The sequence below is a fragment of the Microcaecilia unicolor genome, chromosome 3 (assembly GCF_901765095.1).
Source record: "Microcaecilia unicolor chromosome 3, aMicUni1.1, whole genome shotgun sequence".
NCBI lineage: Eukaryota > Metazoa > Chordata > Amphibia > Gymnophiona > Siphonopidae > Microcaecilia > Microcaecilia unicolor.
The window spans coordinates 118,558,271-118,574,511 of NC_044033.1; the positions used below are offsets into that span (position 1 = coordinate 118,558,271).

The 16,241-nt window shown below is 45.7% G+C and overlaps 1 protein-coding gene across 5 annotated transcripts in view; it reads left to right on the forward strand.

The window, feature by feature from the left end:
* Positions 1-6,143, forward strand: part of ANKEF1 (ankyrin repeat and EF-hand domain containing 1) — a 95,102-nt gene extending 88,959 nt beyond the window's left edge. For 4 of the 5 annotated variants that reach the window (XM_030195055.1, XM_030195058.1, XM_030195054.1 and 1 more), the window contains 2 exons: positions 42-170; positions 5,517-6,143. In XM_030195055.1, the coding sequence (XP_030050915.1) occupies positions 42-170; positions 5,517-5,672 (285 nt within the window). In that variant the 3' untranslated portion in view covers positions 5,673-6,143. The remainder of the gene's footprint in view (positions 1-41; positions 171-5,516) is intronic. The other variant, XM_030195056.1, reaches the window with a different exon arrangement.
* Positions 6,144-16,241: the final 10,098 nt, after the last annotated feature.

Below are 16,241 nucleotides of genomic sequence, written 5' to 3' on the forward strand. Positions count from 1 at the left end.
AATGTTTATGCAGCTAAACGTGTGTTGCTTTATATTGGCAGCAGCTACCTGTGGCCATCTTTAGCCCGGAACTCGTGCCTCAGAAAAAGAAAGGGAGCGTGATTCACCAAAACGCTTTGATAAACCGAGGAGCCACTAACAAAGTCAACATCACGTTTGTTCCAAAAGCGGTAAATATATTTCAAGATGCACAACATTTTAATTTAATGCATGTACTCTATACAGCAAATACAATGTAGATACCACATTAGGATTTTACTTGGCCACCGTAAAGGTGTACAAATCTCTGCAGAGAATCCTTTGACATGGGCAACTGGAATAGGATTTTGAAAGAATTCAAAAATACAAATGATCTGTTTTACTGAGCACAGCAAAAGCACAACCACAATAATACATTTGCAACATAGGATGTTGAATAATGTGGTCATACAGTTTTGCACTTTAGGTAGGTTTTCTTTTATCATGAAGTAGTATCAGCATTGCCAGTGAATATTGATAAAAAAATAGAGTTGAAAGTAAAAGTAAACAACAGTGCAGAACTGAGGGGAGATGCACAGAACTCCAGTGCAGCTCCCGATACGCTTGAGTCATGGGCTCAGCCTCCTGTTAAACAATGCCCCTCCCCCTTTCGAAACAGTAGGAATAGGACTTTTTGCTCTCCAGAAGCAGGGAATCAGCGGTCTCCTCTACCAGACCAATTGCAATGTTAAGTTGGTGCGTGATCTTTAGGAAGATGCAAAAAAGAAGCAGCCAGAATTCTCGCCTTCTGTTCAGCAGTCACTGGAGGCGCCTCGGACAGGTGCAGCAGAGCAGCCTTCTGCTATTCTGTGTCCTCGCTTTCATGCTCCAGCAGAAATCCTGGGCAGAGAGGGCTGTAAAATTCACCCTGCCCTAACAATGGATCTGTGGGTAGATTATAGTCATTAGGACAGGGATTTTCCATGCGCTATTTCTCTATGCACTGCAAGGAATTGCTAATGAGCTTATTTTAATACTAGCAAGCTCATTAGCATGGGCCTTTCGGTCACTGCTTCTGTGCACAGTAAAGCAGCAGCTGAAAGCCTCTGTGAATTAGCTGCACAATAACATTTCACTTAGACTGGCTAAAACCAGTCTAAATGAAACTTTGCATGCACGGTAACCTTTGAGCATCTCCGTCTGAATGAGTACATTGCATTAGGAGAGCAGGCAAAGATGATTCAAGAAATTCAATCTTGAACTAAGCAATTTGAACAGAAGCTTTCGGGTCAGTATTTAAATTCTGCTGTCAGCTGTGTTTAAATACAGTATGGATATTGAAAGGGTTGTTATCTGGATGGTGAGTAGCACTGAATATCCAGATAGAGTAGGCAGCATTGACAACATTCAAATTGCCATCCAGATAACTATCTCAATAACGTTAGGAGAGTACGATGCTTTTGTTTCTGCCTTTGCTCTGCCCACACAGGACCTCAGCACTATCAGGGCAATTATATAAGGTGCCTGCTAATTATGCACATTATATGAATTAGAATAGAGCCTGATAGAAAACAAGATCTTCAACTGAAATTGACGGCTTGGTTTTGGCAGAAACTACTACTACTACTACTACTTATCTGAAGTTGAACATGAAACTTAGCTTTTGTTTCTTTCCCCATCAGCTTTCCACATTGGTTCCTGGTGCGCAGCTATGCAACTTCTGTTCTAAACCCCAGCAGCTTACTCACTACCTCTCACAGAATTCCCTTCTCCACTATGTGCTCAATTCCTTTCAGAGCTCTCATGTGTTCATGAGCTCCCTCTGGTGGTGAACTGCTATATATCTAGTGACAAGCTGCCCAGCTTGTCACAGGGGCCGATGCAGAAAGCTACTGCAGTTAACAAGCGGTCTGTGCACTCATTACTGACCGCAGGATGCAGGAAGGGTCTCAACGCTGATGTTGACTTGTATGGTAGACATCAGCATAAGTAAGTAGGCATTTTATTAGTCTGCAGCAATGTAAAGATGTATGCTCATGTCTACCACATCAGCAAAGTGCTAAAGAAGGTCTGAGGCATCTTAGGGCAGTGTTTCTCATGTCCAGTCATGGAGTACCCCTTGCCAGTCAGGTTTTCAGGATAGCCACAATGAATATGCATGACAGAGATTTGCATATAATGGAGGCAGTATATGCATATCAAGGTCATGCATTGTCACGGTTGTGCCCCTGTTTCATGCTCTCATTTATCTCGCCACCTGGTGGTCAGACCTGGTGGCTGCGATGGACTGTCTGTTTCCTGTTTCCCATGTTCCAGAAGTCATGCCGGTCCGGTACGGATCTTCCAGCCTTCCAGACTGGCTTGGGATTTTTGGAACTTAGCAGCACCCTTACCTGGTGAACTCCCTTGTATGTGGCCTTTATTAAGCACCTGGGAACTTTCAGACTTTGCCTTGGCAACAGAGGTCTTCAGTCCTTGTCCTTGTTGGTCTGTTGCGATTCCTGCCCTGAATGCTTGCTTTGCCTGTTTTTGACCCGGCTTGTGTTACCGGTTTATTCTACTGTCTGCTGCCTGCCCAAGACTCTGCATGTGTCCTGGTTTATTCTACTGTCTGCTGCCTGCCCAAGACTCTGCATTTTTCCCGGTTTGTTCTACTGCTTGCTGCCTGCCAAAGTCCCTGCTTGATCCCTGGTTTACTTTTGATAGCCGCCAGCCTACCGACTGTGCGGTTCCTGGTTTCCCTGCTGCTTTGCTGCCTGCCGATAAGACTCTGCTTGATTCATGGACTATTCTCCTGCTGCTGCTTAGTGCTTCTGTTCCAGTCCAGCTGCTCCAGTCCAGCCTGCGCCTGTCTGTCTATGGTCTGCCTTGCCTCCTGTTTGGGTGATTTGCCTGCCGCTCCTGGGCAGTGGCCCAAGGGCTTGCTAACCCAGAGGTTCCACGAGAAACCTGATATGCATATTCATTGTGGATATCCTGAAAACCTGACAGGCAAGGGGTACTCCAGGACTGGACTTGGGAAACACTGTCTTAGGGGACTGATCAGCCTGACGATCTAGCAGCTTTCTATATCAACTTGACCTGATCCAACCACTGGCTGACATCTCCCCTAATGACACAACCGCTGACCTCCTTTGACAAGACTGGACCCAAATGCCTCCCTCCCTCCCACCACAGAACCCAACTGCCAACATCCTCCCCCATATCCCTACCTGAAGATAGCTGACCTGACCCCCCCCCCCCCCAATGACACTGACAGTCCATGCTAGTATAGTGGTTCCCTCCCTGACCCCGACATTAAAAAGAAATGCATCCCTGGTGGTCTAGTATATCCCCTTCCCTTCCTGAACCCTCCCAGAACCGCCCTTGCACCTCAAAATCTGGTCACGCAGGAGTGATGCCCACTTGTTCTTGCTTCTGGCACTGCCAGGATCCAAAGTAGTGTCAGCTGACTCCTAGTGTTTTGTTGTGATGTACAGCAAGGAGTTAGTCTATCAAAGCACTGAATTGATTGCAATGCCTATGTGGTAGACTGACCCTTTGCTGTGCGTTGCAACACACCGCTAGGGCTCAGGTGCTGCCATTTTAGATTCTGATATGGCCTGAGGCAGGATTGAATGGCCATCGCTCCAGCCTGACCAGATTTGAATTGTGAGGGTTTAGGTAGGGGCTGGGGTACATTAGATACCCAGGGATGCTTATTTTTAAATACTGGGATTACGGACTATTGGGGTTTATTGAAGGAGGGAAGGGGTTGTGTCAGCTACTGTCCAGAGAGGGGGTCAGGTTAGCTACCTTCAGATAGGGAAGTGGAGGGCGGAGGTTCAGCTACCTTTGGGTTTGGGGGGGGGGGGGGGTGGGTTGGTGCCAATACAAACCTGTAACTTTTTTTAATGCCATCCTTCCTGTCAGTGCATGAGCCAATCACTGCCAATGCACTGACAGAAAGGGTGACATTTTGCATTGAGCTGCAGATTACTGCTGCAGTTTTAATGCAGCAGTAATTTGCATGCTGATTGATTACTGCATCCTGCAGTAATTAATTTTAGAAAACCTCATGTTAGAAGCTTATACGGTCAGCGGTTCTAATGCTTATTTTCTGCATGAGCCCTGTAGTGTGCAATGTACATGTCTTTGAGAATAATGTTGTAACAAACAGCAAATCTGGGCGCGCACATGTGCGTACACACACACAGAGTAGATGACGGTAGATAAAGAGCTGTACGGTCCATTCAGTCTGCCCAACACAATATTCATCACATATATGACTCCAAAACAGGTGTAAACGTTCGCATGTAAAGTACACATGAACATATGTATTTTATAAAAGTACACATGTAAATTGCGATTCTGCCTTCCTCCTGCATGGGATACCCCTGCTCAGTTTAGGGAAACATGTGTAGGTACCTATATGTGTATATGTCTGCCCATAGAGAAGAGAATTTTATAAACATTTTTCTGCATAAGATGCCGCTTACAAAATTACCCCATGTGTAAAAGTATACTCTGACTAGAACATGCATATCTTTGTGTGACTGGGGGGTAGGTGTGATATAGGGTGCAAGCATACTTTCAAAATACAGGCTCTCCTCCATACTTGCACCGTCTACTAGTCCTTTACTTACCATCGAGAGCTCTTCACTCTTCTCAGGCAAATACTTTAATTGTCCCCTCTTTCCGTCACATCAGTTACGACTTCTCCAGAATAAAACTTTTCACTGTAATTGGTCCATTCTTATGGAATTCCCTTCCACTACATCTTCGCCTAGAACAATCTCATGTGAAATTTAAATAAAGACTAATGACATTTCTGTTTAGAGATGCCTTTCCTAACTGACTTCTTTTTCATAAGCACAAACCTGGGGAAAGTCCCTGGACATGCATCAGGGTTGTCCTCGCTACACTGTTCCTAATCTTTTGTTCTTTTCCTATCAATGATTGCAGCTCTTTCTGGGGTCCTTTTTCGAAGCTGAGGCAAAAGGGGGCCTGCGCTGGCATCAGCACGTGCTTCTGATGCACGCCAAGATGTCCTTTTACTGCAGCGGGTAAAAGGCAGGGTTTTCTTTTAAAAAGAAATGGACAGGTGGTAAGTGAAGCACTGGCCACATGCCCATTTTGGGGGGAGCCCTTACCACCACCCATTGAGGTGGTGGTAAGGGCTCCCATGCTAACCCAGTGGTAACTGGCAGCGTGCGGCACTGCCCGATTACCGTTGGGTACACACCGGCGCTATAAAAATATTTTTATAGCGCCGGAAATGGCGTGCGCTGGGGTGGGAACTAACGCCAGGCTGCTGCGATAGCCCAGCGGTACTTCCCTTTCAGCGAGCAGTAAACCCGAGTTGGGCTTACTGCTGCTTTGTAAAAGGGCCCTCTCTATTTCTATTCCTTTCTTTTCTTTCTGCATTCATTTATATTTAATTTGTAATTCTTTCTCTTTCTAAAATTTTTTTCTGAGCAGGCACAAGTGTCTATGGTTTCACTCTAAGAATGATTTCTGTAGGACTTATGCCGGTATTTTATTAACAATCTTGACAAGTCTTTGCTTGTATCTTTAAGATCGCCATCCCGCAACCTACAACGGAAGAGCTAATAAGACAAAGAGAATTACGCCGAGAGCGCTTCAGTTATGAGGTGGACTTTGAAGATTTCCAGATGCCATTTAACAAGAACATAATGGAGAAGGCTCGTCTGTTAAGTGAAAACCCAAAATAGTGAATATGTTTTTTCCTTAATGTGGCGAAACTAAGCAGCTAAAAAAGAAGTTAGGTTCGGAGGACAGGTTATGAAAAAGGCATTCATCGTAATAGAATCAAGTGGCAACTTTTGTAACATATCTTGATTCCGATAAATTAAGCAAAGCATGCAATTTTGAGACGTGAATATAGTTATAAAAAATCATATATCACGCTCATTACAGATTTGTATGCAGTCATACTTGAGCTGTATCCTATAATTTTATTAATATCAAACCATATTATGATGGGTGTTTGATTTAGAGTTGGATTGTTCAGCAGTACAGCCACGTAACTCAAATCTAAAACACTGCCAGAGGAGCATCTAGTGGTCAAAAGCATGGCTCTGATATTAAGTATCATGCCAACATTACTGTTTTTATTTGTTATGAAAATAAATTTTAGCTTGGTGTTGGTAGAGTGCTGGTTCCGCTCTGTCTTGCTGATTCATCATGAGATTGGGCTTCATGACAGGTTTTGGATATCCAAAGACACCATGCAGACAACAAAGAACAGGGGAATACTGGCAGATCATAAACATCAGGGCGCTGATATTCAAAGAGATTTAATGGGCTAGAAATGGTTTCTGGCCGGTTAAATCACTTGTTCGGGTCTAACCTGCCATATTCAGCGGTACTTAACCAGTTAATACCACTGAAAATGTCCAGTTAGCACCCATCTCGAAACCAACTTTTTTGGAGCTGTTCGGTGGGGGGGAGGCACTTAACCTGCCCACGTAACTGCATAAATAGGACAGCATAAAAGTCAGTCTTATCTTTATGCAGTTTGCCATAGCCAGTTAAGTGCTGAATATTGTACTTAGGGGTCCTTTTACCAAACGGTGGTAAAATGGGCCCTGTGTTGGTGCCCGTGCCAATGCCCTCTTTTCTTCTGTCACTGGTAAAAGGCATTTTTTTCCTGGAAGGAGATGGCTGTGCGCTAAGCTATGGCATTGGAATGTGGCCATTTCCTGGGGGAGCCTTTACCATCTCCTATTTTGGAGGCGGTAGGGGCTTCTGTGGTAGCCTGGCAGTAACCGGGCAGCTTGTGGTGCTGCCCAATTATCGCTGGGGGCACCCCGACATAATAGACCATGACAAAAAAAAACGACAAAACCCCCCCCCAACAAAACAGACTAAAACCAAAACAGACCATGACAAAAAAAAAACCCTCCCTAAAAAACCCAAGACAAAATAGACTCTACACAAAACAGGGCAGGGAAACCTCCTTAATCAAGCTGGATTATCTTGTCAAGCAGATTTATGATTCTCACTAGATACCAAGTGGGGATAGTGAAGTCAAGCCGTAGGCAGGTGCCAGGACTTTCAAGTGACAAGCCGTGGACTTTGTCAGTAAATCTATTTCATCAGACCCTTTTGTCAGGGACTTTTATGTCGGGAACTTTTTTTGTTTGGAACTTGTCTGGTTTCCTTTGACCAGTTTCTTTTGACAGGGTGCCATCGCTGGGCATGCCTCCTGCTCTAGAAAATAGAAAAGCAATCGCTGCGCACTGGAAGCTGGAACCTGAATGAGCCCAGTGGTAGGGCCAATTTGGCATGCGGCAATGTGACCGTATGGCTACCGCTGCTTCGTAAAAGGGCCCCTTAAACAACTGTATTTTAGCCAGCTCCATATAACTGGAAATTCAATGCTGGAGCCTGGACATGGTCTGGCATTGAATTTCTGGGGATAACGCTAGCAGTGGTCAGCAAAACTCCGATTGCTGCTGGCAGAATCAGGCCCCAGGTGTAATTAACTACAATAAAAGCACATTCACTTATATACAAACTAATACAGTAGAACCAGAAGTCACAGTACATATAGAATTCACAAGACAATAATTAGGTACCAGCTAAAATAGAGGACCATTTTTTAGATTGTGCTAAGAAATGGGCTGATCAGTTAGTATGACGGTAATGTCAGCACACTAGCTGATTAGCGCATCCATGCCCATTTTCTGCCCCTGACACATCCCCCGTCACAAAAAATACAAAAAAAATAAATACTACGCACTTAGCTCGCACAAATGGCAAAGCTAATGCAGAATGTTTTTGCTGTGTTAGGTACACATGAGTGCCTAACGCAACTTAGTAAATGGTCCCCATAGTAACAATTCAAAATCCAAACCCTCCCCTCCCAAAAAAGCATGTCGTGCAGCTGAAACGTTACTGAAACCTTTTACAGAAGAAAAGAAATAGTAGCAGATACCACACTAGTCTTCCTACATAGATGGAACCATAGAACAAAATTACAGGGGACTAGGTCCCTGGCCCCCTTTAATTTTATTAACTTTTTTATTTATTTATTTTGATTTTGCATAATATTTGATTATTGCTTTTTAAAAATTTGTACAGATTTGTTTGTTTACTTTCTCTTTAGAGAATGACCTATAGGCACATGATAACACTATGTTGCTTATTTTTGAAGCAAATGGTTGTCTTAAAAGGCTGAAATGGACATCCACGTGTTTGAAACATCCAAGTACCGATTTTGCAAAGGCAGAAAAGGGACATCCAAAACTGCAGTACGCCCAAATGTAAGGGAGCTTGTTGTGGGTGTGTTTTGGGTGGAGCTACAGAGGGCTTGAAATCTGAATGTCCAACAGCAATTACCAAAGGGGAAGAAACGTCCATGTCTAAAAAGAAGGACGTCCTTATTTAGACCTGTTTCAGGTACATTCAGAGTTGAAAAAAAGTGCCCTGATTGAGCAGCTGTCCACTAGGTGGATTAAGACATGACATCTTCTTAATCCCCCAGTGGTCACTGTCCCCCTCCCTCTCCCTTGAAAGTGAAACTGAAATAGAATACCAGGCTGTATGACAGCTTCTGGTATTATGAGCCTTCTTAGCAAAGCAGGAAACAAGTCTGAAGAGTAACCTAGTATTTAATACAGTGGACTGTAAATCAAGGGACCCAGGTTCAAATCCCACTTCAACAGTTAATTTTTTATTTTGTAATTGTGAGCCCTCCAGAAGCAAAAAAAATATCTACTCTACCTAATTATTTAAGCCACCTGCATGCCTAAGTACAGTAGGCATGTTTCTGTTCCTGGAGGGCTCACAGTTACAAAACAAAAGAGTTAAAGTGGGATTTGAGCCTGAGTCCCTTAGTCAGGGCCGTGCCGATGCGGTAAGCGAGGTAAGCGCCGCAGGGGGGCGCCCACCTCTGGAGGGCGCTGCCGCGGTGCTTACCCTCGCCCCGCCGAGGCCTTTAAATCTTTTGGTCGCCCCGGGTGTCACCAGAAAGGGGGGTGCCGCCGCTCCTCCCGCTGCTCTTCATCCTGGCACCCCCCGCACCAGCCCTTTAAATTTATTTGACGACGCGATAGTGAGCGCAGCACCTCGTGTGGAAGTAAAGAAAGCGGATCCGATCATCTCATTGGGCCTTCCCTCACTATCCCGCCCTCCTCTGACGCAACTTCCTATTTCCTCTAGGGCGGGACAGTGCAGGAAGGCCCAATGAGATGATCGGATTCGCTTCTTTTACTTCCACACGAGGTGCTGCGCTCGCTATCGCGTCGGCAAACAATTTCTTTTTAAAGACGGGTGGCAGGGAGAAGACGAGGCAGGGTGAGGGTGGGGGACAGATGGGGTGACCGTGAAGGTGGGGGAGGACTCGGATAGCAGAAGGGACTGGGTGGGAGACAGATGGGGTGAGGGGGACTCGGATGGGCAGAAGGGACTGGGTGGGAGACAGATGGGGTGAGAGTGGGGGGCACTTGGATAGCAGAAGGGACTGGGTGGGAGCCAGATGGGGTGAGGGGGACTCGGATGGGCAGAAGGGACTGGGTGGGAGACAGATGGGGTGAGGGTGGGGGGCACTTGGATAGCAGAAGGGACTAGGTGGGAGACAGATGGGGTGAGGGGGACTCGGATGGGCAGAAGGGACTGGGTGGGAGACAGATGATGGGGTGAGGGTGCGGGGCACTTGGATAGCAGAAGGGACTGGGTGGGAGACAGATGGGGTGAGGGGGACTCGGATGGGCAGAAGGGACTGGGTGGGAGCCAGATGGGGTGAGGGGGACTCGGATGGGCAGAAGGGACTGGGTGGGAGACAGATGGGGTGAGGGGGACTCAGATGGGCAGAAGGGACTGGGTGGGAGACAGATGGGGTGAGAGTGGGGGGCACTTGGATAGCAGAAGGGACTGGGTGGGAGCCAGATGGGGTGAGGGGGACTCGGATGGGCAGAAGGGACTGGGTGGGAGACAGATGGGGTGAGGGGGACTCGGATGGGCAGAAGGGACTGGGTGGGAGACAGATGGGGTGAGGGGGACTCGGATGGGCAGAAGGGACTGGGTGGGAGACAGATGGGGTGAGGGTGGGGGGCACTTGGATAGCAGAAGGGACTGGGTGGGAGACAGATGGGGTGAGGGGGACTCGGATGGGCAGAAGGGACTGGGTGGGAGACAGATGGGGTGAGGGTGGGGGGCACTTGGATAGCAGAAGGGACTGGGAGGGAGACAGATGGGGTGAGGGGGACTCAGATGGGCAGAAGGGACTGGGTGGGAGACAGATGGGAGAAGGGGCATGGAGCTGGAACTGGGGTCTGAAAAGTGAGCAGGAGGGAGAATGGGGTCATGCCTGGGGCAGGGGTGGATGGGAGAATCAATGGATCTGGAACTAGGGGCAGCCGCAGGTGGGAACTGGGAGCCGAAAAGAGGGGGCAGTGAGAGAGGGGGGATAGATCCTGGATGGAATGGGGAGTGAGAGGGAGGGCAGACCCTGAATGGATGGGAGGGGGAAAGAGAGAGGGCAAATGGTGAATCGAAGGAGCAGAGAGAAAGGGCAGACAGTGGATAGAAGGGAGTGAAAGAGCAGACAGTGGATGGAAGGGGGCAGAGATAGAGGGCAAATGCTAGAGGGAAAGGAGAGAGAGAGGGCAGATGGTGGATGGAAGGGGGAGAGAGAGATGGCAGACTGGGACAGATGGTGGATGGAAGGAGCAGAAATAGAGGGCAGATGTGGATGGAAGGAACATTAGAGAGGGCAGACACTGGAGAGCAGAGAGAGAGCGAAGACAGATGCTGGATGGAAGGAAGACGGTGAAAAGAAGATAAGGAAAGCAGAAACCAAAGACAACAAACTGTAAATATATATTTTTATTATTTTGCTTTAGGATATAGTATTTTAGCTGTGTTAATAAATGTTTATAAATAGAACATGTAAATAAGGTAATCTTTTTATTGGACTAATTTTAATACATTTTGACTTAACTTTCAGAGAACAAAACCCCCTTCCTCAGATCAGGATAGGATACTGTAACAGCACTATACTGTATTGACCTGAGGAAGGAGATTTGGCCTCTGGAAGCTAAATGTATTAGTCCAATAAAATGGTATTATTTTATTTTCTGTATATGTTTTATTTCTATTTGTTAATTTGTAAAGTGGTGATTGGTATTTGTTAGTTTTTTCAAATTTACATCTGCTGTCTTTATATTTTGCACAGTACTAGGGGACATTTTCTGTTTCTGTGGTGTTGCATTGTATGCAGAGTCTGGCATCGGGGGTTCAGTTTAATTTTTGTCTAAATAGAAAGTTTATGATTACTTATCCTATAGTGGATTAGGGTGTATCTGTGTTTGAAAAAGACATGGCTTTCAGTTGGCATTGACTGTGCAGGATCTACGATCTGTACTATTCTGTCTGGTTTCGTTTTACAATAGGTGAATTGATGTTCTAGTGCTCACTGTAGTGTTTAAGATGCTTTCCTTTTCCTTGTGTGACTCGTAGAAACGACTGCTTATGGTATGGTAAAATTGCTCTATAGGTCGTGAGTGTTTTGTATTCTCGGTATGCCTAGTACTGGATTTGGGGGGGGGGGGGGGGGTGTTAAACAATGACCGGCCCCGGGTGTCAACTACCCTAGCTACGCCACTGCTGCCGACGTCTCCCTTCCCTTGCACTCGTTGGTTCCCTCAGTGTCCCGCCTTCTTCTGACGTCAGAAGAAGGCAGACACTGAGGGAACCAAGAGCGCAAAGGGAAGGGAGACGTCGGCAGCGCTCCGCTTTCACTGACGCTGCTGCGACCAGAAGTAAAAGATTTAAAGGCCCCAGGGTGCGGAGGGAAGGGCAGAGAGGCATGGATGGGAGGGCAGGGCCCAGGGAGAGGACAAATTGCGGGAAGGGGAGGGGAGAGAGGATTGCTGGCTATGGATGGAGGAGGGAAGGGCAGAGAGGGACAAGGATGGACATGGGGGCCCAGGGAGAGGACAAATTGCTGGAAATGGAGGGGAGGGGATAGAGGAGGCAAGGATTGCTGGCTATGGATGGAGGAGGGAAGGGCAGAGAGGGACAAGGATGGACATGGGGGCCCAGGGAGAGGACAAATTGCTGGAAATGGAGGGGAGGGGAGAGAGGAGGCTTGCTGGCTATGGATGGAGGAGGGAAGGGCAGAGAGGGCCAAGGATGGACATTGGGGGCCCAGGGAGAGGACAAATTGCTGGAAATGGAGGGGAGGGGAGAGAGGAGGCTTGCTGGCTATGGATGGAGGAGGGAAGGGCAGAGAGGGACAAGAATGGACATGGATGGGAGGGCAGGACCCAGGGAGAGAGGAGAAATTGCTGGAAATGGATATAGAGCAAGAAATGAAGAAGAAAGGAGAAAAGTAAAGAAATAAATGGAAAGGAAGCCCTGGAAATGGAGTTAAGAGGACAGATAGCAGCAGACTCAGATACTGGGCCAGCATGATCGGAAAAAGAAAGTCACCAGACAACAAAGGTAGAAAAAAATTATTTTATTTTCATTTTAGCATTTGGAATATGTCCACTTTGAGAATTTACATCTGCTATCTTATTTTGCAATGTATAGCAATTTGTTTCTAAGAATATTGCTGACAATTCCTTTCAGTGTGGCAAGTGGTGAGCGATCATTTTCATGGGGGGGGCGTGATCATTTTCACGGGGGGGGGGGGGGGGGGGGGCGCCAACTGATAGTCTGCAGGGGGGCGCCAGAGACCCTAGGCACGGCCCTGCCCTTAGTTCACAGTCCACTGCACTAACCACTAGGCTGACCCTCTACTCTGCATGGATATCTGTGGGGCCGATTTCAAAGAATGCTGCTATACAGACATCCATGTCCCTTGTTTTCCCTGTTCATAGTTTGCACGTTACAGTTTGTAAAATGGATGTTCATGCTGGATGTTTCCAGCGTATGGACATCCATCTGATATATTTTTGAACAGGAAATCTTGTTGTATTTCCTGTTTGAAAATATATGTGAGATGGACTTTCTGACTCATACATCACTATGCTTGCTTGGACGTACTTTCAAAAATGCCCATCCACGTGGTGTAATTTTTTTTTTGATAGGAAGAGCTCCTTTCATTTTTTTAATTTTGTTTTTTGTGTCTCATCTTTATGGGAAGGTTCAGTGAGAGCTCTGTTCCTTATTTTTTTTTTTGTTTTGTTTTCTACAAGGTTCAGTTGCCTTCCTGTTGCAGGACATTATTTTTTTGAGTTTGAATTGTGACAGCTAATTGTTTTGTGAACTGTATGTGCTTTATTATACATGATTTACTTTATAGACCTGCACTACTGTATTAGTTTGTATATAAGTGGATATGTTTTTTTTTAAATTTATAGTTAAATACATTTTTTAATTACCCTAGTGCAGGCAAATAGCTCAAATATAGCCATTTTGGGTGATTTTTTAGTCATTTCTAACATTTTGCCCGTAGTTTATCAATTAATAAATATGTATTTATATATGTTTATTATATTTATTTATGACTTCCTAGTATTTCCCTTCTCTTTATCTGTATTGGTTTTGGAACTGATTTTCTTGTAGTTGGTTAAGGCTTTGAATTTCATTGCCAGCACAAATTCTCATTTGACAATGAGCCACTTTGCAGCTATGCATAAGCCACTTTGAATTTATGCACTTTTATATGCCCTCAGGGGAACATTTGAAATATTTTTTTATGACATGACTCAGATATTTGTAAGATTGCACTCCTTGGGGGAGGGGGTGGGGGTGACGATTTTGTGCCACTATGCAGCATGAACTTAGTAAAGAATTCCTCTCTCCCAGAATTCTAAACTTGCATATATTCTTTGGTTGCCTTCCATGCTGTGGTCTGGCAGAAGAGATAACAGGAGTAGCAGCCTGCATGGGGCTCCGAACACTGAGAGGAGGGATAGTGGCACCCCATGAAAGCTCATGAAAAAGAAGTAGTGGCTGCAGCTTTGTTCCATAGAGAGGGACAGCTTCAGCCCATGCAAGGCAGAGGGAGGCAGTGGTTGATTCTTTGGTCCCAGAGGAGAGAGTTGTAACCTGTAATCTGCTTTGAAGATGGGTGCAGTCTGAGGGAGAGAGAGCAGTGGGAAGTAGCATAAATAGCACACAAGCAATCCCCAATATGCAGCCCTCAAACTGCAGGGGTGACGGTACAACAAACATTGTACTTCCCTCTAATAGTGTTGCCACACTGCTTGCTCCTCTTTTACAAATGAATCACCCAATCAACTCTGATAACTGGAGAAGAACTTAGGGGCCCTTTTACTAAGCTGTGTAAGCGTCTAAGCGTGCCCAACGAGTGCCAAAATGGAGTTACCGCCTGCGGTAATTTCATTTTTGGCACGCGTCCAAAAATGTATTTTCGGACGCGTGTAATGGGCACGTGCCAAGTGGCATTTGACATGCGTAGATCATTACCGCCCGGTTTACTGTGTGAGACTTTAAAGCTAGGTCAATGAATGGCGGTAAGGTCTCAGACCCAAAATGGACACATGGCAATTTTCATTTTGCCGCATGTCCATTTTTGGCAAAAAATTTAAAAAATGCATTTTTTTGTAGATGCGCTGAAAAATGATTCTGCGCACACCCAAAACATGTGTCTACACTACCATAGGCCATTTTTCAGCACACCTTAGTAAAAGGGCCCCTTAAGCACATCATCCCTAGCAGCCGGTGCAATTTTACCTGGAGGCCCAGACTGTACTTATGCCACTAGGGAAGGGATATGAAATGGAGAGGAAAGCCTGTTTTTCGAAGTGGGTTATGTTGGGATTTGAACCTACAATCTTCATCCAGGAGTGTTGGAGAGTTCTGTCTATTTCAGCTAGGGTGCTCACTACATTGCCCCAACAAGCTAGGCTGACTTAGCCAGCTTTGTTGATTTTCAGTAAACTTGAAATAAAACGTGAAACTAAGGGAGAGAAAGTGGTGGAGAAAAGCTGGGTGAGCAAAGGGTTGTGAGATTCAGCAGCGGCGAAGGAAGTGGTGGAGACAAGCTAGGGGAGGTGGGGAAAATGGTCTGCTGCTTTCTGATGTGCTATCACAGTACTCCTGGGGGAATTCTGTGACAAAAAACGAAAACTATATTTTTGATTATTTAGCTTAATCAAGTATTTATAGTCCGCTTAGAGGCATATTTTCAAAGCACTTAGCCTTCCAAAGTTCCATAGGTTTCAATGGAACTTTGGAAGGCTAAGTGCTTTGAAAATATGCCTCTTAATCATCAAAGTAGGTTACAATAAGAACATATCATGTAAAATACAACATTAAACAAATAATACCCCTGTCCTCCCCCCTCCCGATCCAATCATACAGAAATGTATAGGTTAGTTAAATATTATTTTAAAAAATAACAAATAACTAAAATGACAGAGACAGGTGGTACCTTTAGAAAAAACAAATCATTTCAACAGGAATTTCAGGGCTGATTACTTTTACCAAGCTGCGGGAAAAAGAGCCTAAGGTAGTGACAGGTGTGGGGGTGGGGTTCCTGTGCATCAGGGCCCTTTTTACCGTAGCGCATAGGAGCCGACTCTCTGGGTGCTATGGGTGCTTGAGCACCCCCAATATTGAGCAAATTCCTTGTATGTGTCCAGGGAGGGATTATTCCTTTAGGCTTAGCACCCCATCTGGTAAGAAAACTCTTACTGTGTGGCTTTGCAGCGGGGAGCCCTTACCGCCACCCACTGAGGTGGCGGTTAGGGCTTCTACGGTAACCCGGCGGTAACCGGGCATCACATGGCAATGCCCGAATACCTCTGGGCTACTGCTGTGCTAACCATTTCCGGATTTTTTTTCCCCTTGGAAATGGTGCACGCTCAACCTGGAACTGCTGTCAGCAACTGTGTTGGACCAGCGGTAGATAAGGGAATATTAAAGTGAGGATGATAAATTGCTAAATTACTAAATTGCACTGAAATCTGGGCTTAATGTGTCCTAATGTAGGACAATATCGAGTGCTATGCCCAGAATTTAGGTGGAATATTTTGGCCTTTTTTCAAAAATAAATTTTCATGTCATACTCAAGTTTTGGGCCCTGTTTACTAAGGTGCATTAGCATTTTTAACATGTGCTAAAAATTAGCATGCACTAATGTTAGAAATACCCATAGGAACATATGGGTGTTCCTAGTGTTAGTGTGCGCTAAAAATTTGCATGCCTAAAAATGCTAGGAAGCCTATAGCACGACTTAGTAAACAGGGCCCTTTGTCATTACTGTGCACTATTGAGGAAAAATTAATGCAGGAGCACTTACCACCTCCTATTTAGGGGGCCCCCGCATTAACTCAGCATTAGCTAGTTAGTGCATGCTA